We start from the raw sequence: 21,747 nt of genomic DNA on the forward strand, positions 1-21,747 counted from the left end.
AGTAGTACATTAACCTAATTAATGTGCGTTGCTGTCTACCGTACGTACCGTTGAGCTTCATCATTTAGCCACTCGTCGTACTCGTATCGTAGTGTACATATGCTTGCATTACCAGTAAATTGGTAATTGCCCATAGCCAGGCAATGGTGCCTCCAATTATCAATTGAACAAAATCTGAAAGCAAAGCATCTACAAGGAAAAGAAAAGTACTAGTATTAATTACCTCCGTCCCAACCTAAAATATTGCTAGTGTTACTGTGATTCTGACATGCTCATATCTAGATTCATAAACTAGGTAATGTCACATTATATTCTAGGTATCTCCCGCTTGTATACACACACTTGTGCACGAAATTAAGGGCGTGTTTGGATGCTACCCTGGGAATCACGCCTGACTCAGGCGTCGATCTCAGGCGTTCGATTCCGGTCACCTGCGGCTAGATCGACCTACCTGAGTGATAGCGCTCAGACGAGGGCAGCAACCAAACACGCCCTAAATGCCTCTCACATGATACCTGATATATGCTTCTCACATTTTTCCCCATGACTCAACAATGTTAACAAGCCATTGTTAAACAAACAGTGGGTTGCACAAAGTGACGGTGATGAACCGACAATTGGAGTATGTCAGTATGGATGGCTCCGATCATCTGACAAGGAGAAATGCTACTGCACAATTCTTGTTGCTCATACTTTTATCAGCACCTACCAACAACAATGATACTAAGGCCATTCACAATGCGGGACACACCATGTCTCTAGATGAGAGAATGTGCCACATAGACTGAGACCACACCCCCTCTCCCACAATGCAAAGTAGCTCAAGCTGTGACTTCGATTTTGCATGTCAGCTCTTATCATTTTCTATTTTAGTCCTTATGTTTTGATAATTTGTAGGGAACTACAATATTTACACCAAACACCTCAAAAACAGTAACAAAAATAAAGTTACCCCTTCCCATCTCATTCACTCCATTCCCCTCTCCCTCGCTGCTAGCCCTCACCACCGGCCGGCGCCACTCTCCCTCCCTCCACCGTCGGCTGACGCCTCAAGCACCACTCTCCCTCCACCACCAGCCGGCACCTCAGGTCAGCGACCCCGAAGACAAAGTGAAAGTGTGCGGCTAACAACCTGGACAAGGCGCCTCACAATAGACGCGAAGACCTCGGTGGTAGCGAGCAAGCCCTAGGTGAATGGAGCGGCGGAGACCTCACACGACAAACTCGGCTATAGTGCAAATCGGCTTGGATCTGCGGCGACTCCAACAACGGTGCTCCCAAATCTGGTCGTCGGTAGACTCCTCTTCTACCCCGCCTCCTTCTTGTCGCTGCCGCTTTCTCCTCTTCTCCTTTTTTTCTCCTTGTTCCCCTTTCCATGTATATGAAAGTTGCTTTAAAAAATCATATTAATCCATTTTCAAGTTTGAAATAATTAATACTCAATTAATCGTACACTAATGGTTCAGCTCGTTTTAAGTTTCTTCTCCAATCCTCTCCTCTAAAACACTCCCTTTGGAAGTGTGGAAAATTTATGTTGCATCACCTTAGCTAGCAGTTGGTGTTTCATGGACCATCCACTGTCACGCCCCGAACTAGTCCCGAGAGGAACTAGCCCGTGACGCTCCAAATTAACCTGTTAATCGATACCAGTCCCAGGAAACAGTGCTGGTATCACAGGAAGACAGAATATCACAGCAACAGAGGTCTCTTTATTATAGAGTAGGAGTACAGTCATGTTGGGCTGCGGACAGATCCCGAGCTCACAACTGCATTACAAAAGGGAAGCGGAAGCCAAGACTTGGACCACACATCACAGGCGCGACTTGGGAACTAAGCCGAAACCCTAAAACTCATCGTAGCCGGCTTGCTCCTGGAAAAACTCGTCAGCGGGATCTGCTTCATCTTCTTCAGCAACTGAGAGGGGGGGATTATTTATATAGAGCAAGGGTGAGTACGGGAAATAAGTGTTTAATGCAGGCTTCAAGGAAAGGCTGTTGTTTTTGCAATTGATTTTATTTGAACTCTTTTCTGAAACAACTAAGTGAGTGCTTCTCAAACGACATGGATGAGACAGTGCGTCTCGTCCGGTCGGAGTATGTGCAATGTATCAGTCTTTTGAATTGAACAAGATTGGCACCCGGCCAACAGCTTTCAAACGGCCACCCGGGCCTGGCTGATCCCATCAGCCGTAGATTTTCCAAACATCAAACCCATTCCTCAACAACAAATTTCACAAGGCAGTAGTCAAACAAAACTACGCTAGGAATCACCGCCCATCCGCCCATGACCATGGGCACGGCTGTTCGAATAGTTTAATAACCTCTGCAGAGGGGGTACACTTTACCCACACGACATTACTAACCCGGATCATCCAGCCCGTGCAGAACGGCCATGACTAGAGACCTTAAGGCTTTCATGACAAGGCATTTCGAAAGCCGACACAGGTTCACCATATGCCAACGAGAGGGGTCCCAGACCAACACCAGATTAGGTCCCAGACCATACTGTGCCAGGAAACCCGGGGGTTCTCCCCGACACCACCCCGTTGAATCCACATGTCTCTTGGCATCATGGCTCCCCCGTTTAGCTAGTTACTCAGCTAGGGGTGTCCCATTCCACCCATATGGTCGTACTTGTCTTATGTTCGGATGAAATTCCAAGGAAACGGTCCTTAAGTGCAAGAGCGGGAAACCGTACACCCGGTACGTTCCCCGGTCCGCGATTTTGGAAATTCATTTAGTTCGCAAGCACCGACCCAGGTGTCGGATTTTCCAAATCTTTTGGAAAACCCAAGTTTTATCCAAGATGTTTCTCAGATTTTAAGTTTGAAGGCGACCGTCGATGCTCGTACAGAGTGCACGATTACCGAAGCGCAACTAGATGGTTACAAGGGAACATGATATAACAATTAACAAGGTAGGTCCGCCAAACTGCCTTGCAGACGGGACAAGCAGATTAAGTGCAACCCTATCAATGCATAATATTTTTCAAGCAACATAACTAAGTTCAAATATAGGCTCAAGATGTTCAAAGGTGGCTTGCCTTGCTCGAGATCTTGAGCTTGATCCTCGAAATCCTCGCACTGCGGGTCTTCGGGCTTCGAAACTACACGCGAAACAGGACAACTCAACAAACGGCGAAAATAAAGCCCTATTATTGACCTTTAAACGTGCCTTTAGATAGATCTCGAGATTTGAGGAATTTTGGAAGTTGAACGGAGTCAAACGGACTTACGGTTGGGAAGATATTGAATTTCTAAGATTATTGGATTTTTGGTCTAAAGGAAAAAGGATTTATTTAAACCCTTTTTAAAAAAGGAAAGAAAAGAAAAGAAGGAGGGAGGGAAATTAGACTTCCCTCGGGCGGCTAGGGCGCGGCCCGAGAGAAAGGGGCGGCTCGGCCGAGCTTAATGGTCCGGCCGGCCCAAGAGGGCGGCCCAAGGCGCGCGCGGGCGGAGGAGGAGAGAGAGAGCCGGTGGGCCGGGTCCATCCCGCGTGGTCCTGGGTGGGACCCACTTGTCAGCGACTCGGCTCACCGTGAGCGAGGTGCACGCGGGGCGTGCTAGGGTTTGGGGAGGGAGGCGCGGCGCATGCGCGTGGTTCGCGGAGGACGCGGTGCGGCGGGCCCACGCGCAGCCTCACGACTCGCGGTGGACCGCGCGCATGGGGAGGGAAACGGAGGGAGCGGCTGGCCGGGTCAGCCGATCCGGTCGCGGCCGAGGTGGCGCCGACGTGGCGCCTACGTGGCAGCCACGCGGACCGGCGGGAGGTAGACGACGACGCCGGCCGGAACGGACGGCGGATGACAGCGGCGAGCGGCGGAGTGAACCATGGCGATACAGGCGAAGGCAAGCACACCGGGATGTTGCATAGGACGAGGGGAGACGAGCCAACGGCTCGGATTCGCCGGGGGATGCTCGACGGCAGCGGATTGCGGCGGCGGATACCGGCGGAGAGAAAAGGGGGAAACGGCGACGAGGTCACGAGGGGCCGATTCCCGGCGGTGAGAGCATCTACGTGGCTACGGGAATCCGTTGCTAGCGTCGGATTAGGAGGAATCGCATCGAGGGAGGCCGGCGACGAGAGGTGCTTCTGAGCTCGGGCGGCGACGGCGGCGAGCACACGGCGAGCGACGGCAGCAGTCGGGGCGGCGGCGGCTAGCTACGGGGAGGCTATGCATGCTACTACCGAAAACTAAGGGAGGGATATGGAACGAGGAGGGAGAACGGAGGGCGACACTACCGCGACGAGGTGGGGCGCTGTGACGAGAGGCCGACGGCACGGGAGTGATCTCTCCGGCCTCGGGCCAGGGAAGAGGAAGAAGAGGGCGCGCCCGGAGTCCCCTTCCACGTCCTTGCTCGTGCCGGCTCCTCCAGCACACGCGATGGCGGCGGTCGGCGAGAGGGACGGCAATGGCGCGGGCGAAAACGGGGAAGATTTGGGAGGGGAAAAGGAAGGGAGGGCGCCTGGGTTTATAGGATGGCCATGTCGGTTTGGAAACCGACCTTGGGGCGGTCAAGGAGATGAGGCGGGTGGCGCGAGCGGTCAAGCGGTGCAGAGGTGGGGGGAGGATGACGCCGGCGGGGAGAGAAAAGGGGAAAAGGAGGAGGGGAAAGGGGGCTTGCCTCCTTGCCACTTCGGGAAAAGGAAGAGGGAGAGAAGGCGACGCGGCAGAGGGGGCGGAGGGCTCTGCCTCCGTCCCTTGGAGGCACGCGCGGGGAGTGGCGGGGCCGAGTCGATGACAACGGCGATGAGGGCGGACTGATTTTGGAGTGGAGCGGCGACTCGGCGGCAGACGCGGGGCAGGCGCGGCAGAGGCTGACGGCGGCGACGACCAGGCGGTCGGCCACCACGGCGCGCGCGCGCGCGGGAAGCAACGGGCGGCGCGGCGATTTGGGCGGCGTCGGCGGGAGGTGGCAACGAGGGCGGGGGCGCTCGGCTCGGCGCGGCTCACACGCACGCGTGCGCAGCGCGCGGGCAGAGCGGGGGAGAGGGAGAGAGAGAGAGAGAGCCGGGGAGGGAGGGGGAGATGGGCCGAGAGGGATTCGGCCCATCGAACCCGAGGGAGGCAAAATAGACTTTTGCGGAGGGATTTGACTTGGGAAGGATTTGGATTCGGGATTGAACTTGACGATAGATTGGGGATTTGAGATCTGAGATGGCACGGACAGTAGACAACAAGCAAGGAAACAGATTTCACAATTAGGGTTTTTAAGAGAGTTTTCCCGCTAGGCGCCACGACGGAACGGGCGATACATCCACAAAACTGTATGTTCTTCTAGGATTGAGATCGTTTGCAGGTACAAACTTACAATTGTAATTGCAACTTAAGGACTGCATATAATTTCAGCCATCCATTTCCATGATTAACGGTTCATATCTAGCGCTACAGTAACAGTATGATCAATGTTCCATGCTACAGTGTTTTTGCTATGGAACAAAGAACAATGCAACTCGTTTGTCTGGACAATCCGATTTGCATCCCTTGATGAGAACTGCTACTGCCTAAGTTGCAAGTCACAATAGCGCCTGCAACTTATTCAGATTCGTTCCTCTATTGTGTGTTTGAGTCTTAGTTGCTACCAAACAATTAGACCTAGCGGGCCCTATTTGGAGCCGTTCTAAAAAAATTGAAGCCAAAAAAGAAATCTTTTATAAGTATGCAAAATCCTTTACACATGTATGTATGTATGCATGAACAATGTCGCCTACACATGTCCCAAACAAGTCGTACCAAGCGGTACTGCCACTATAGTTTACCTAACAAGGTCATCTATCTATGTTATGCACTATGAAAACAATGTAAGATGTTGACAGTTAAATTTGGTATTGGACCCAATTTAGGCTAAATTTAGATAGGGATAAGAGCCTTCACGCAAAAAGCTGATTGGAGGTGTTAGGATAGTCGGTCTGATCAAATATTGACCTATATGTCGATAGTCTTATCAACAGACTATGAGTCCAACTGTCTATGTATAATTTGTTCTTTTTCATATTCCTTTTCTTAAGGTCTAGGATTTTCTCGAGTTCTAATACATCTCTAAACCTAATATAATATGAAAAGGTTTTGTTTACACAAGATCAACCCCTTTATAAAGATCATGGGTAATTCAATTGAGCCAAAATGAATATATCAAGAATCATTCTAGTTTTACCTTTTCTTTTATCCTATATTATATTTTACCTTTCCAACCCACTATTCTTTGTCATCACTAGTCCCTGCAATATTGGATGATGTCCTAACTAGCCTGTCAAACCTAGGATAAATCGGCATGCGTGCATCCTGATGGGGTCTCTCCGAAGTGTGCATGATACGAATTAGTTGCGTGCAAACCCACATGCCAATGCTGAAGAAGCACACAATGTGATGTCCATGTGTTAGCGCGGACCGCCGCCATCTGAAGTAGTACATTTTCTAAGGAGTATATTGGATGTCATTTCGGCCTCTACATTATAGTGGTTATAGATTTTGTTGAAGCAAATTAAGGACAGGTTTAATATCTATTATTAAGAAAACACATTGAACACTGATTAGCGAATGTGTAATAAAAGGCAAATGGAGATAGAGATGGGTGGTGTTGGCTTAATTTCTTGGTGCATATTGTAGAAGCCATTTTAGCCAAGCCAGGTGGACATGGGTTAGCTTAGCTAGCTTGGCTTTGAATCAATCCGAATTGTCTTGCAAATATATGCTTGTGCGAAGCTGGCTGCATCAACATCGATCTTATTCTCCTCCTTAGCTACCTTAGACAGGCACCCCTCAACTACATGCAAAGGGAAAGGTTGCAATGGCAATATACCATCTAATCTAATCTAATCCAATGCATGATGAATCTGACGGACTTTGATCAGCGCATCTAACTAATGCTTATGGTGATATGGTCCAATTGTTACTCTAAATGGTTCAAGAAAAATGAAAAAGGTCCCATCAATATTCAGGTGGCTGAAGCGCACGCACCACTTACACCATCGTGATTGAACTCCCTCCAGACACCCAAGTACCCAACTCATTACATCGTCCAAGAGATTGAATTAACTAAAGTATTGCCCATTTCTGCGAGGAGAAAAACTGAAAAGGATGAGATGATTAATAACGCTGAGGAGGTCAAAGTTTAGATCGTCGTGGATATACAACTGAGGCCCTAAATGCTGGGAGCACCCACACCGGTGATGCCTGTGAGCACCACACATTCCTTGAGGCGATGTCACTGACGCTCCCTTCCTCTCATCGTGTTTAGGGGTAGACTCTTTGGGTGAAAGACTCTGGGTAAAAACCTAGTTCAAATTGTACGGAATAGCAATGATGATATCATAGATGGCATGACCATTTTAGAGGCGTCGCATTGGAGGTTCTATTGCTGGTGGGTGTCCTTTGTGTTGGATTAGCTTCAATGGCTATGACGGTGGTAAGATCTTGGCGAATGATTGATTCACTGCTCAATTACCCTTCGATGTTATCTTCTATTTTGGTTTGACGTTAGTCACCGGTGATGATGTGTGAGAAATTCAATGGACAAAATGATCTACAGTTGATTTCAGTGATTCCGTTTTCGATTTGCGGAAGACAATATAACTTGCAAGGTATTGGGAAAAAACAATGGTTATGCATATTCTCACCACTCTATATGGAAATAATCTTTATTTTAAGATGGTACTCTAAGTAGTTTTTTATTTTTACTTAAGTTGTAATTTTATAATTCGCAATCGTTTGCCATGCAACTTCTATAATAATTAGTTACAACTTTTTTCTTAAGCAAAGGTCAAAATTAATTATATTATCTAAAGTCCCATTCCAATTAAGTCCCCACTATTAATCGTGTGCACAAGCTCTTCCAAACGCCAACATCTAATAACAAAACTGTACAGGTGAGCACTCTAAGAAATAGCTAGATCTATGTTTACTATATTAATTAGAATGATCTGACTGTTAATTAGATAGATCACACTATGTAGATCCTATTGAGGATTTGTGTTAAATAAAAGGGTAAATAAAACATGCAACTGAAAATACCATCGAGTCTTTATTTTTACTCTCTCAAGTCATAAATATCTAGCATTTGGGATAAGATTCGACCAAACTTTTTAAGTTTTTGAGCATCAATTTTATAGTAGTAGAATAAGTTTATAAAATCTAATATTCAGCTGAATGTTGAGCTACCACTGTTTCTTATATTTCAAAACTAAGCATTTGAGAAATTATTAGGTTGAAATTTTAAATGTTTGAGCGAATGTTGTCATAAAATCCAAATATTTATGATAAAACGACGGATATTTATACTGTGGGCTATGAGCAAGCAATTTTAAATGTTTCAGCGAATGTTGTCATAAAAGCCAAATATTTATGATAAACCGACGCATATTTATACTGTGGGCTATGAGCAAGCCAACGCATAGACATGCACTGGTATAAGATTTTGCAATTGCCACTAACCATTTAGGATCGGTTAGCTCATTTGTCATATTCGTTATATGTAAATATTTGACTAGGATACTATCTTTAAGGGAAAATGTAATTTAGATGCTATTTTGTGGACCCTTGTACAGTTGTACTAGGAACTTGTAATCATTATAGTTCCTATTGTGTAGGCCAAGCGTTTTATAGGTGTGGTTGCTGCAATTGTACATATGACTGACAGACAGGGACACGATGGAGAATGTCTACATGACTAGTAGACGGAACATGGAGTACTCTTCAGTCTGATGGGAGGAACATGCCGGATTATTGATAGATAAACTGATATAAGGCAACTGCATGGGCAAGTAGCTGTTTTGTTAAGTGATCGCTTGGGCAAGTGGTTGTTTTGTTAAGTGATCGAGGACAAGCACTCGGAACCAAACCCCAGATGGATGTCGGTTGTAAGTGCATATATATTTCTGCAAATTCTATTAGAATCAGCCTGCCAGTGCCAGCCAACCTATAGAAAAGGACGGACATATATATATATGAACGCAGCAAGAATATTAATTTGTACGAGTATGCATCAAACAAGAGTGTATGTATAGCTAATTAAGTGAAGGTTTCACCAAGTATGAACAGCCAGAAACTGGGTGCGGCAGCATAGTGGAGTAATCGGGTAGGTAGCTTTATGTGGTACTGAAGGAATGCACTATCAGGCATGTACAGAAGCAGCAGCAGCTGGGATTGGGCTGGTAAAATTTAGGCGAATGGTCGTGAAAGTAAATGAATCAGAAGGTTCCTAGCCTTGTTAAGCAAGGCTTCCCCAACAAAATTTTAAAACGACATGGCAGCTAAAAACCCAACACCGCCCATTCCCTCCTATCTAGCCAGTGCGCCATTATAAGCATTCGTTACCTCCGTATTTCCATGCACTGCACTGCACTCTCACCAGCTCTTAGTTCTCCTTCCCCTGCCGCTGGTCACGCAGCAAACATGGCCGTCCTGCCGGAGTCACGCCGGCTCACCCTGCTCCTCTTGGCCGCCTGCTTCCTGCTTCAGGCTCTCAGCGCCCACGCCATCACCCGGCATTACAAGTTCAATGTGAGGATATATCGTCATCAAACTTTGCCGCATGATAACTGCAAGCATGCATCGCAATTGTCACATACATATACAGGTTGCAGCAGAAATGGCAAGATGGTTTATTACCACGGTTTTGTCTGTCTTTTCTGTGTCTTGTGCAGGTGGTCATGCGGAACATGACACGGCTTTGCTCAACCAAGCCTATCCTCACTGTCAATGGCAAGTTCCCGGGGCCAACCCTGTATGCAAGAGAAGGCGATAATGTCCTAGTCAAGGTCGTCAATCATGTAGCTCACAATGTTACCATCCACTGGTAAGCAGCTTAGCTAGCTAGCCCATGGCAACTCCATGCATATGCTTCAACTCCACGTGTAATTTGCACCACAATTTGAATCACCACCTCAAGGCTCCTTTGCTCTCTGTAAGTACCCAAAAAGAAAAGGAGAATATCATGCTGTGTTAGATAAAAGGTAAAAAGTATGTATAGCTTGCATTAGATCCTCTCTGTTGAACAGAAAACAGAAATGTGCTAGTTATTGTTCCCATTTATGCAACAAAAATACACTTGGTGTATAACTTGATAAACAAGCATGTCATACTAATCAGGCACGGGGTAAGGCAGATCCGGACAGGGTGGTACGATGGGCCAGCTTACATAACACAGTGCCCAATACAGCCAGGAAGCAGCTTTCTCTATAATTTCACTATAACAGGGCAACGAGGCACACTCCTCTGGCATGCTCACATCAATTGGCTAAGGGCTACCGTCCATGGTGCTATCGTCATCCTTCCAAAGCTTGGCGTGCCCTACCCCTTCCCTGCACCTCACAAGGAGGCTGTTATCGTGTTAGGTATATATATACACACACATATATATAGCTGCTTCTCTACATCTTGATGCATCCAGCACTTAATTTATCATGTGCTGCATGCAGGAGAATGGTGGAAAGAGGACACAGAAACTGTAATTAACCAGGCCATGCAGCTAGGAGTGGGACCCAATATTTCTGATTCACACACCATCAATGGTCATCCTGGTCCGCTGTCTGAGTGTGCTTCTTCACAAGGTAATACTCTTACTCTACATGAACACGAGACAGACAGTGCATGTTATGGCTAACTATGTGCTAGTCCTACAACTGAGCCAAAGACCTAACGATTTCCTGATGTATGCTTGCAATACAATGCACAGATGGGTTCAAGCTCAGCGTCGAAAATGGCAAAACATACATGCTCCGGATCATCAACGCTGCACTGAATGATGACCTGTTTTTCAAGGTTGCTGGGCACGAATTAACTGTGGTTGAGGTTGATGCAGTCTATACCAAGCCATTTAAGACCGATACCCTGCTCATCACTCCAGGCCAGACCACCAACGTCCTTGTTAGAGCTAACCAAGGCGCTGGCCGTTACCTTCTCTCAGTCTCCCCCTTCATGGATGCGCCCGTGCAGGTTGACAACAAAACAGGCACCGCTACTTTGCACTACGCCAACACAGTCTCGTCAAGCATGGCATCCCTCACTCTCGTCAAGCCACCACCACAAAATGCCACCCATATCGTATCAAAATTTACTGATTCACTCCGTAGTCTCAATTCCAAGGAGTACCCAGCCAATGTGCCACAGACAGTAGACAACTCCCTTCTCCTTACCGTTGGCGTAGGTGTCAATCCATGTCCAAGCTGCATCAATGGGACAAGGGTGGTGGGCACAATCAACAACGTGACGTTCATCATGCCATCAACCCCAATTCTTCAAGCCCACTATTACAACATTCCAGGAGTGTTCACAGAAGACTTCCCAGCAACCCCACTGCACAAGTTCAACTATACAGGAAGTGGTCCCAAAAACCTTCAAACCATGAATGGAACCAGGGTTTACAGGCTGCCATACAATGCTTCAGTGCAGGTTGTACTCCAGGATACGGGAATCATATCACCAGAAAGCCACCCAATCCATTTACATGGCTTTAATTTTTTTGTGGTTGGGAAAGGGGTCGGGAACTACAACCCCAGGACCTCCCCTTCTACATTCAACCTCATCGACCCCATCGAGAGGAACACCATTGGAGTTCCTACTGGTGGTTGGACGGCAATCAGATTTAGGTCAGACAACCCAGGTATTGATTTTAAAACCTATGTTTTTTTAAGATAAATAACCCCTTCTGTTTCCAGACACATTGATTGAGCTGTTATATTGCAGGTGTTTGGTTTATGCATTGTCATTTCGAGGTGCACACATCATGGGGACTCAAGATGGCCTTTGTGGTGGATAATGGAAAGAGACCTAGTGAGACTCTGATTCCACCACCCAAAGATCTTCCGCAGTGTTAACAACATGGGATTCAAAACTGCCCCCACGGAGAGGAGCCTATTACAAGAAGGGTAATTGGCTTTGGTCCGATGTACGGAAAGAATCAACGGTGATTTCTACCATGTGCTACTACTTGACTCTTGCCACACATTTTTTTCTCCTTTTTGATTTTTTTGGGCTTGTTTACCAAAGATAGTGCATACAGGGCATTCAGGTTGTAATTAGCTCTTGCCATGACCAACTTGTTCCCCCTTTTTCAATTAATGAAAATGTATATGTTGGCATGCCTCATGAATTGAATGTTTGTTGAGAATTAGAGAAAGATGAATCCGCCTTAAAGTATCTCAGTCACCAAATTTTAGAAATATGTCGCCGCTATCTCCTCCTTTCTAACACCTATCCAGTACTCCCTATCTTCTCTGGCTGGACCCACCCCTGTATAGTCTATTTAGTACTAGATCCAGCTTAGTACTTTAAGTTACTGTAAACCTGTTCACCGACAGCTCAATCCAAAAAATACCAGGCCAGCCTCGCCATGCCTCTCGGGCCAGGCTTGACCCAGCTTGAGCCTCCACACGACCCCTATATTAAGCAGCCCTAGTTTCTAGATTTTCTTAGAAAAACCTTCCAAGAAACAAGTGATGGATATCTATTATCTTCTAACTTGTAGTATTATGTCCAACACAAATAGTAATCACGTACTAGCCATAATACCAAAGTAGTCACTAATGAATTGGTAAATGTTAGGAACAGGCATTGAATATACCTTACAATGTGCCAACACGGCATCTGATGCATGTGGTACTCCCCAGCAACTGAATTATTGAGATATGCTGTCAGTATCCAAGAAATAATTGTTTAGCAATTGACAAGAAAAATCACGCTGAAACAAGCTGGTACATGAACACTTGCAACAGAAAAATACTGTAATATGATGTCATACCAAAATATGTTCAAATTTTCTCCTTTTCTTTTTGAGGAAAACTGTTCCGATTTTCATACTGCACAAAGCAGGAAAAGAACATTTAACCTGGGAAGAAGAGCACAGAGGAGAGACCATCCATTTGCGCCCCTGCGTCGCTCTAGGATTGGGCGACATGGGCGATGTCTCCCTCCCCTGCTGCCACCCACCACCTCCTCCCTTCTCCACCTCACTGCCGCCTGAGCAAGCCGCCAGAAAACCATGCAACTGCAAGGACAGCGGCAGCGGGGCCTTCCCTCTCCCCCCGGAGGTCTGAGGCCTGATCCCATGGCCTCGGGGACAGCCGCCGCAGCACCGGGAGGCAAAGAGGGAGAGCCGGTGGCACTTTGGGAGCGGGCTCTAGCGACCGGTGGCGCGTGGCCGGATCTGGTGTCTCCTGCCAGATCTGGTCAGAGCCGGCGACAACAACGGCTCGTCGGCAGGTGTTGGAGGCCACGCAACTGACGGCGTGTGAGGTGGCGGATGGTGGTGTGCAAGGCAGCGGCCGGCGGCACATGGATCTAGCTGGAGCGATGCATGGCCATTGCTGGCGAGGCACAACTGACGCGGCGTGAGGCTGTGGCCCACGGTGCAAGGAGGCCAGCAGTGACCTACGCGAGAAGGCCGACGAGGGTCATGCATGGTCAGCCGGGCGGCCGCGAACGGCGACACGGGTCGAAAGCGGTGGTGGTCGGCCGCCCGTGGTGACCTCAGCGGCTTATGGCAGCAAGCAAGGAAGCGGTTAGAAGGTGGAGAGTTTGTTCTCTATTGCCGGCCAAGCATCCTCTTCTCCACAGGGCTCATCCCCTTCTATGGCCCAAGTGCTTCAGTTTTGGTCGTGGGGATGGCGGTGCGAGCCAGGTTGAGCTGCGGGGTGGTGGATTGGGCTTGGACGTTGAAGGGTTGGCGCGGTGGTCCGGTGACGGTCGTTTCATTGTGTATGATGGTTGTTTGGGGCTTTGATTGGGAATCGTTGGCGAAAGCCTTGCTAGGCCATGGGCCATCTTGACGACGACGACACCATTAGGTGCCATTCCGCTTCTTGGAGGCGTTATTATGGCGTTGAGCCCTCCTAGCACCAAGAACCTTCCGCGTGCAACGGTGACCATTGGTGGACTCCTGCAACGGCTCCGAAGCTCTATAGGCCTAGAGAGTTTGACGAGGCCTTCGTCGTTGGTTTTGTGTCTTGCTCTGCGGCAGGTGACCATCATTTTTGGTTATTGCCGAGTAGAACAATGGCGCACTGCAATCTCTATATAGGGTTGTTGGTGCTAGCTGTGTGTGTAGAAGTGGCTCCTTGGTAGCTTGGGCTGATGTCCTTCGTGGGTGTCGAATCGGTTTGTTCATTTTGGCGTTCGGGTAACATCGCAGTGAAGTCGGAGCTGTTGCGTCGCTTGGGTGGCAAGCTTGGCAACGATAACACGTGTGAGCTACTGTGTCGTCTCTATGGCAAGCTCGGTGCTGATGCCTCATGTTGGGCTCCATCGTGGTAGCTTAGGTTAGGTTAGTTATTGATGTGTTGTTTTAGGTTTGGTTTTCACTCAGTTTTCTTTGATTAACTGGGCACGGTAAGGTTTGGTACCTTTTACTCCTTAAAATGAGACACCTTCTTTATATAAAACGTCGGCAACGGCCAGTATGAGCCTCCAGAAGTGACCTGGCTGGCGTTTATGGATGCAGAGAAACAACATTTTCTGGACGATCTTATCAAACCTCGTACCAGAAAGGCAGTAATGTGCAAGTATTTGAGCTTGACACTCTACTGCATTTTGACTACCATTTTCTGAATCAACAACCTCCATTCTGGGAGGTATGAATTCTGTACCTCACTAAAGCAGTGCTAAAGTTACTTGTCAATTCCGGGCTTCTGCAAATCAGGACAGTCTCATGCAAATCACAGCAGCCTACTTTCAGATTTCCCCAACATTACCAAGCAGCATCTGTCAAGTGATACAAAAGCGGAAACCGTAGAGCTTATTGCTGTATATCATGAAACACTCTAGAGCGGTGTTGGTGGTGTAAGATGCGTAGACTACTAGATACTCAAGTTCAGGAAAACCCATAGCTAGAGAAGAAAGGTATTTTATTTGTCCCCAATAATAGAAGACAGTTAAATCGTATTACCAACCATTGTTCACAAAGGTGGCCGGCTAGTCGACTAGTTGGTCTAGGGATGGCAAGTTGCCACATCAATATCTTAGTATTTTGCATGAAGATTCCATGCATTCAGCAAGATTTTCACAACATTGCAGACAAATCAATTAAAATATTTACAGATCGAGGAAACTATCCCGAATTATGAACGAAAATACTAAATCAATCTAATCTAAGAGGATGACAGGAGTGGAAGGCACAAGTCATGTCACAATCTAATCTAATCTTAGGCGGAAATAATCGCACACCAAATTAAGGCGAAATTTCAATACTTAGCTAAGGACGAATCTTGATCTGAGAGGATGACCAGTAAAGGCAGAAACAAGACGGACCTGGAGGAGGAAGGTGGAGAAGAAGTGCAAAGGCGCCGTCGTTGAGGACGACGCGCCCTGGAGCAGTCGAGGTGTTGGGCGTCTGGGGGCAAGACGACACCGACGCCGCCGCCGCCGCCGTCGCCGCCGGCTCGGTCGCCTGGGAATGCTCCGAGATTGGATCGTAGGCCTCCCAAACAGGCCCGTCGCACGTTGGGCTTGGGCTTCACCTACAAAATGATTAGGCCTCATTAGGTTGAAGGAAAAACTTTTAGAATGATTTTACATGTTGGGAAAAGTTATACACAAAACCTTTTCCTATAAATGTTTCTACAAAGGTTGATGTAGCACCTGTCATTCGGTCTTTATTTTATATAAATCCCTACTAATTAAATTAAATGGTTGAAAACTTTATTTGTATGAACTTTTTAAAGTACATATAGCACTGTTCATAAATTATGTACACAAATTTTTTTAAGGCCTTAGGAGTAAAGCCATTGTAATATAACGTTTTCTATAAAAAATTTCTATGAGATGAACTATACTACCAAGGAAATTTTCTATAAAGTTGTACATCATAGCTTTATTCCTTGGTCTCTTGTAATTGTACATTTCTTCGAAGTTATTTCATCCAACCTCCTTTGAAATACATGAATTTTACAAAATATTTCATACAACCTCCGTCCCAAATTCATGAAATGCATGAATTTTCATACTATCTCTTTGAGATACATGAATTTCTGCTAAGTTATTTTTCACACATCCTATACATACCAACAAAAAAAATACTATCTCTTTTATCAAATCGCAATGCAACTGTTCTCTACTTTATCTAGTTCCAATATATTTATCCTCTACTTTCACATACTCTAATATAATAATTACTTAAAGATAAATTAAACTTGCTCTAGCACTATACAAACACTAGAGAACAACTGCCACCTGCTTGCTCTGCATGGGGGCATTTATTCGGATGGATGTAGTAGTAAGGTCCAAACTTTTTCTTCAAACTTCCAACTTTTCCATCGCATCAAAACTGTCGTATACACATAAACTTTCAACATTTTCGTCACATTGTTTCAATTTTAACCAAACTTCTAATTTTGGTGAGAACTAAATACACCCTAAATGTGATTGCCACGCTGCAAGCCTGCAAATCTTCTTCTTCTTCTTCTTTTTTGAGAACTCAAGCCTGCAAATCTGCAGCTGCAACTACTCATATGTTTGGAATTGAATGGCAATGGCCTCGTAGTAGTGATGCCGTGATGGTCGACTGGCGTGGTTGAAGAAACGGAGGCTGACTGGTGGTCCTTAGCCAAACTCGAGTAGATGAGGCAGCATGCCTACATCCAACTGAATGATGATGGGTCATAGTCATGCACTCATGGATCATGGTTCCATGACTTCTAATCTCCATCAAAACTATCACAGAAGCTGTAATAAAATTCATTCCATCCTTTACTTCAATTCCCATGTATTATATTTTTTAATAATAAAATCCATTCCGTGAAGTAGCTATAACAATTATTGCTGTGAGATTACATGACGAATGATCGCGAATTACAAAACACAGCTTGATTAAGGACAACAAAACTACTTGAAAAAAGACAATTTCCATCAATGATTTGTGAGAATCTTCACAAAAATTGTTTCTTCCTAACGGCTTACTCTTGCTGAAAAGGAAATAAATCCATGGTTGATCATTGTGCTGGCCAAATTTCTCACATACCTTCATTGACGACTGACGCCAAACCAATTTAGATGATAATATCGGAGAGTAAGTGAGCTGTAAACAATCATTCATCTAGATATTGCCACCCTATCCATTGAAGCCAATCCGATGAGGACATAACCATCATGGATGCCGCACCCCCATGGGACCTCCAAGATGTTGGTGGTGTTGATGGCCTCAACACCAAATATGCAGGCAATCCGATCTTATCTTTAGCTGGTAGCAGCAATCTTCATGAGCACAACGGTGACATCGGTGGCTAGGGCTGCATTGGTGGAAGGTGGTTGGCAACAGAGTGCCCGAACCTCCACAGTCAGATCCAAATGGTGTCGACAGGGAAGGAGGTGAGCATTAGCAGATATGGATTCCTAAGGACGGCGTTGATGGCCCGACAAGCAACACAAAATCAGTACCTCCCTATCTCATTGCCACCTCCAACGTGCCCTACCTACCTCTTGTTGGAAGGACGCAGCTGCACCGCCGCTATCTCGTGTCGGCGTTGTGCCTCCCTCATGCCAGATCAACCCGTCGCCATCTGAACAACAGTTCGCACCAGCATTGATCCACTTTGTAGAACCCTCCATTTCTTAGCCCGGCTGCCTCACCACTTTACCAGCTATCCAAAGGCATGAATAGCGCCAGAGGCCCCTCCAACCGGCCTCCTCCCCCCTCACCTCCTCCTTAAGCTAGTGATTGTGTGGTTCCCACTCCCCGTCGTCTTCCCCATCTCCAACTCACCACTAGAACCGTCATCACAGGTTGTCACCTCCTAACCACTCATATCATTAGCCCCCGCCAACAACACCGACGCGCTGTCCACTGCCGACCTTGTGGCTCTAACACCACCGCCAATGCCTCATCGGTCGTCCATGTCCACCGTCCATTGTTGGTCCTCCGTCGCCCATAATCATCCCTCTATGTCCTTGGGAGACCCCTCTTTTCCCTCTTCCCCAACCTCCCCTGCTACCCAACCTTAACCCTAAATCCTAATCCATATGTCCTTCATTGGAGTTAGGGCATTATAGACGTTAGGGTAGGAGAAAAGGATAAGCTCGTTGGAGTTGAAGAATATAGTGCACGAATTTTGGCACGGACCTAACGATCTAAAATCTGTAAAATTTAATGTCTAAATTTCCGTTGAATGATATTTAGCAAATCCGTCCTCCCTCCGTCCCATAATATAAGGGATTTTAAGTTTTTGTTTAGATTGTTTGACCACTCGTCTTATTAAAAAAATTTGTGCAAATATAAAAAACGAAAAGTTGTGCTTAAAGTACTTTGGATAATAAAGTAAATCACAAAAAAATAAATAATAATTCTAAATTTTTTTTTGAATAAGACGAGTGGTCAAACAATACAAGCGAAAACTCAAAATCCCTTATATTATGGGACGGAGGGAATATAAGGTATGCAGCGGGTTAAGCCTAATACGTTTTACTCAGGGTTTTAAATCTCCCGCTATAGCTGCCGCTATCTCCCGCTATAGCTGTTTGGGAAGGGTTCTAGCTATTTGCTCTCATGTACAATTTAGCCGCTATAGCTCCATTTAGCCCGCTATAGCTGTTTGAGAAGCTAATCGCTAAATGTTTTAGCCCGCTATTTAAAACATTTGTTTTCCTAGAGTGAGAGTGAAACTGTAGAAACAGTGCTCAGATTGCAAAGGATCCGGATCCAACTATTAATGTCGCTGCAATAACTCCAATCCACCTAGAAATTTCAGCATCCTGCCGTGCCGAGGTCTGTGTGCTGCTATTGTAGTTGTAGGAATACCACTACTACTACCAGTACTGTTGTATCTGCCATTTTCTGCTCCTTAAATTCTTTAGCCATGGTACACTGCAGACCGTGGTCGATTCAATTGATCGCGGAGTATACTACTCCAGCTCCGGTTAAATAAACAGATCGCACAAGCCACTTTTTTTTTTCTTTTTGTTGTGCACAGCTCTTGTTCTCCATTAATCCAGCCGTGCGTGCAGTTGAGGTCCACCTGCTGCTGCTCTCTGTCTGCTCCCATCGAACAAATCAAGAACCACCCTCTCCACTCTCCAATCCAATCTCGAATAGGAAGAAGGATGCTTGGTTTTGCGCCGGCACCAGGCCGGCCGCTCTTCGTGCTCTTCGGTTCCTCCATCGTCCAGTTCAGCTTCAGCAATGGCGGATGGGGCGCTGCCCTTGCAGACATCTACGCTCGCAAGGTCTCTCTCTGCTCTCCCATCCCTCCCTACCACATCAACTAACTATTTTGGTCCTCCAAATTTTTCATATTAGATTGTTCAATTCCTACCCATCTGCCATAGGAGATTCGTTTTCTTCTCGCATCTTGATTCCTCATGCCTAGGCCAATGTAAATCTAGTCTTTTTTTTTTAATACAAGAGATGCTTTGTCTTGTTTTCTTGTAAGGCTTCGAGTTAGTTTGATAGGAACGAGGAAGTATGCTATATCTAAAGGTATATACTCCGGGGCAACTGATTTCAGTCTGCCCTTGCTTGGGAGTGGGAGGGAGATGTTCTTTAAACAAACTGCTAAACCTAGGGTTACAAGTGCCTCAAAACATAGGGCTCAGCGAAACTTCCTTTCTATGGCCATTGGCGGTCTTAAACAACTCATACGTCTTTCAAGATAAAAATGCTTCCTTGTCTGTTGACTTATTGTAGGCCAGGATTTTCCGAGCATCTATGAGTAGTTGCATCTATCATGTTCATTTTGGCTTGAATCAGTGTCCTGTTCCCAGGTCGACCCACCCACAAATACCCTCTGTTTTGCTTGTGCCATTTTCAGCATAATGTGTGTATTAATCGGTCTCCTACTATACTATACTATACATTTCACTAATGCTCAACTCATTCAGGCTGATATCCTTCTCAGAGGGTATATTGGTTGGAACTCAAGGCGCGCCCTTCAAGTCATTGACAAAATTTTTCCCAAGGTACGTATGGGCATTTTTCTCTTGTCCCTAGGACCAGATCAAGTGGAGTGGATGATTTAACTTGGTTGGGGGTAGTTGGTACTGACTGTGGTTGTACTTCCTGACTAACATGCTTGCTTAGGTCCTCCCTTCTAATCTGATGATTCTTATCTTAGTGATATCCCCTTCTTTTGTTCATTGTTCATCTAACAAGAACAAATCTGGCTCTATGTTTCCGTGCTTGGAATAGGCAGGTTGGCTATCATTTAGTGGCTCAGTTGTTGTATGATTTATGTTACTCTTCAAATGTGCCAGAGAACAATTTTCTGGAGTACTTTCAGCATCAAATTTCTAGATAGTCTTGAGAATCATTGTCCAGAATTAATACATTTTATTTACTATGATGTTATTCATTACGATTTGCAGGTTCAAATTTAGCTGACTGTTTTACTTACTTTGTAAACTCCGTTTTTGTCTTAGGATTCGCCCGTGCAACCTTCTTTGGTAATAGTTTACTTTGGTGGCAATGATTCGGTTGCTGCCCATTCATCCGGCCTTGGACCTCATGTGCCACTAGAGGAGTACATAGACAACATGAGAAAGATCGCAGACCACCTGAAGGTACAGAATGCAAATTGCTTGTACCGTTTGTGAACTTGCTTGACTGTTGCCTTTATGTTCAGAGCTTGTCTGAGAAGACCCGTGTCATCTTCCTCAGCTGCCCACCACTTAACGAGGAGACGCTCCGAAAATCAACCAGGTGCAAATTAGGGATAATCTTAATTTCTTGGCTAGGATCTGTTGGTTGATATTTGAATGGAAAGTACTAGTATGATTCAAATGTTGTGCATATAATCCATGCAGCACTGTCCTGAGTGAGATAGTGCGGACAAACGAAACTTGCCGCCTATACTCCGAAGCCTGTGTATCTCTATGCAAAGAGATGGACCTGAAGGTGGTTGATCTTTGGAATGCTATGCAGAAACGGGACGACTGGGCGACGGCCTGCTTCACGTGAGTGCTGCTGATTGATAATTCATCCATTTCCTGATCAGTATCATATCTATTTGGATCAATTGGTGGTTTGTTTGTGAATGTGGGTGGGTGCAGGGATGGGCTTCATCTGTCTGAAGAAGGGAGCAAGATTGTTGTGGAAGAGATCCTGAGGATCCTCAAGGAGGCAGAGTGGGATCCATGCCTGCACTGGAAGGCGATGCCGACAGAGTTTGGGGAGGACTCACCCTATGATCTCGTCTCCTCCAGCGGCCAATCCACCGTCAACCCCTCCGACTGGACCTTCCACAGGACTATCCAATGGGACTGACCTTCCATTCGTCTCAATCTCAGTATCTCATGATGGAGCATATACATGCATGCTCCAACGTGCAACATTACATGCATGATTCATAATTAAGATCCCCTTCGGTCTTACTATATATGTAGGGGTCTAATGCTAGCTGATGACGAGGGGTCATGGATTAGGCTTCAGCTCAATCGAGCTGAAAAAAAAAATCAGATTTAGGATGATATTAACTGCTTTGCTCCCTGCCTGCTATATATCATAAGTGAGACAATGCACATGATTATCTCGCTATATACTATGTGACTCATTTCGCTATATACTACTCCCTCCGTTTCATATTATAAGTCGTTTGGCTTTTTTCTTAGGTAAATATAGGTTTTACTAAGTTTATAGAAAAAATTAGCAACATCTACAATACCAAATTAGTTTTTAAAATTTAAAATTAAATATATTTATTTATATTAAAAAATATTAGTATATTTTTCTATAAACGTGATCAAATTTAACGAAATTTGACTAAGTAAAAGGTTAAATGACTTGTAGTATGAAACGGCCCTGACTTATTGAGGGAGTATGTGACTTATTTG

At 45.8% G+C, this 21,747-nt stretch overlaps 2 protein-coding genes and 1 long non-coding RNA gene across 3 annotated transcripts; 2 read left to right on the forward strand and 1 right to left on the reverse strand.

Moving 5' to 3' along the window:
- Nucleotides 1–8,937: 8,937 nt before the first annotated feature.
- On the reverse strand, nucleotides 8,938–15,445 carry LOC127754915 (uncharacterized). The gene is made up of 4 exons (XR_008012917.1): nucleotides 15,241–15,445; nucleotides 12,560–12,626; nucleotides 9,607–9,899; nucleotides 8,938–9,536 (listed from the first exon to the last, which is right to left on the reverse strand). It is a non-coding gene; the product is annotated as an uncharacterized LOC127754915 (long non-coding RNA).
- LOC127754914 (laccase-22) lies at nucleotides 9,325–12,550 on the forward strand. Its single transcript, XM_052280521.1, has 6 exons — nucleotides 9,325–9,498; nucleotides 9,642–9,793; nucleotides 10,087–10,331; nucleotides 10,416–10,547; nucleotides 10,673–11,599; nucleotides 11,683–12,550. The coding sequence occupies exons 1-6, from the start codon at nucleotides 9,325–9,327 to the stop codon at nucleotides 11,811–11,813; spliced, it is 1,761 nt and encodes a 586-aa protein (XP_052136481.1). The 3' UTR covers nucleotides 11,814–12,550.
- Nucleotides 15,446–18,721: 3,276 nt separating the features above from the next.
- LOC127753664 (GDSL esterase/lipase WDL1) lies at nucleotides 18,722–21,504 on the forward strand. The gene is made up of 6 exons (XM_052279078.1): nucleotides 18,722–19,146; nucleotides 19,801–19,878; nucleotides 20,338–20,478; nucleotides 20,541–20,617; nucleotides 20,722–20,871; nucleotides 20,968–21,504. The coding sequence occupies exons 1-6, from the start codon at nucleotides 19,024–19,026 to the stop codon at nucleotides 21,179–21,181; spliced, it is 783 nt and encodes a 260-aa protein (XP_052135038.1). The 5' UTR covers nucleotides 18,722–19,023; the 3' UTR covers nucleotides 21,182–21,504.
- The last annotated feature ends 243 nt before the right edge of the window (nucleotides 21,505–21,747 follow it).

Source organism: Oryza glaberrima, chromosome 11, assembly GCF_000147395.1.
Source record: "Oryza glaberrima chromosome 11, OglaRS2, whole genome shotgun sequence".
NCBI lineage: Eukaryota > Viridiplantae > Streptophyta > Magnoliopsida > Poales > Poaceae > Oryza > Oryza glaberrima.

What these genes read in the sequence shown, in the direction of transcription:
- LOC127754914 (XM_052280521.1), top strand. Translation starts at nt 9,325, where the DNA reads ATGCACTGCACTGCACTCTCACCAGCTCTTAGTTCTCCTTCCCCTGCC. An exon ending in TGAGTGTGCTTCTTCACAAG is followed by an intron (nt 10,548 to 10,672) that starts GTAATACTCTTA and finishes TACAATGCACAG; the next exon opens with ATGGGTTCAAGCTCAGCGTC. An exon ending in ATTTAGGTCAGACAACCCAG is followed by an intron (nt 11,600 to 11,682) that starts GTATTGATTTTA and finishes GTTATATTGCAG; the next exon opens with GTGTTTGGTTTATGCATTGT.
- LOC127753664 (XM_052279078.1), top strand. Translation starts at nt 19,024, where the DNA reads ATGCTTGGTTTTGCGCCGGCACCAGGCCGGCCGCTCTTCGTGCTCTTC. An exon ending in CAGACATCTACGCTCGCAAG is followed by an intron (nt 19,147 to 19,800) that starts GTCTCTCTCTGC and finishes CAACTCATTCAG; the next exon opens with GCTGATATCCTTCTCAGAGG. An exon ending in ACGCTCCGAAAATCAACCAG is followed by an intron (nt 20,618 to 20,721) that starts GTGCAAATTAGG and finishes TAATCCATGCAG; the next exon opens with CACTGTCCTGAGTGAGATAG.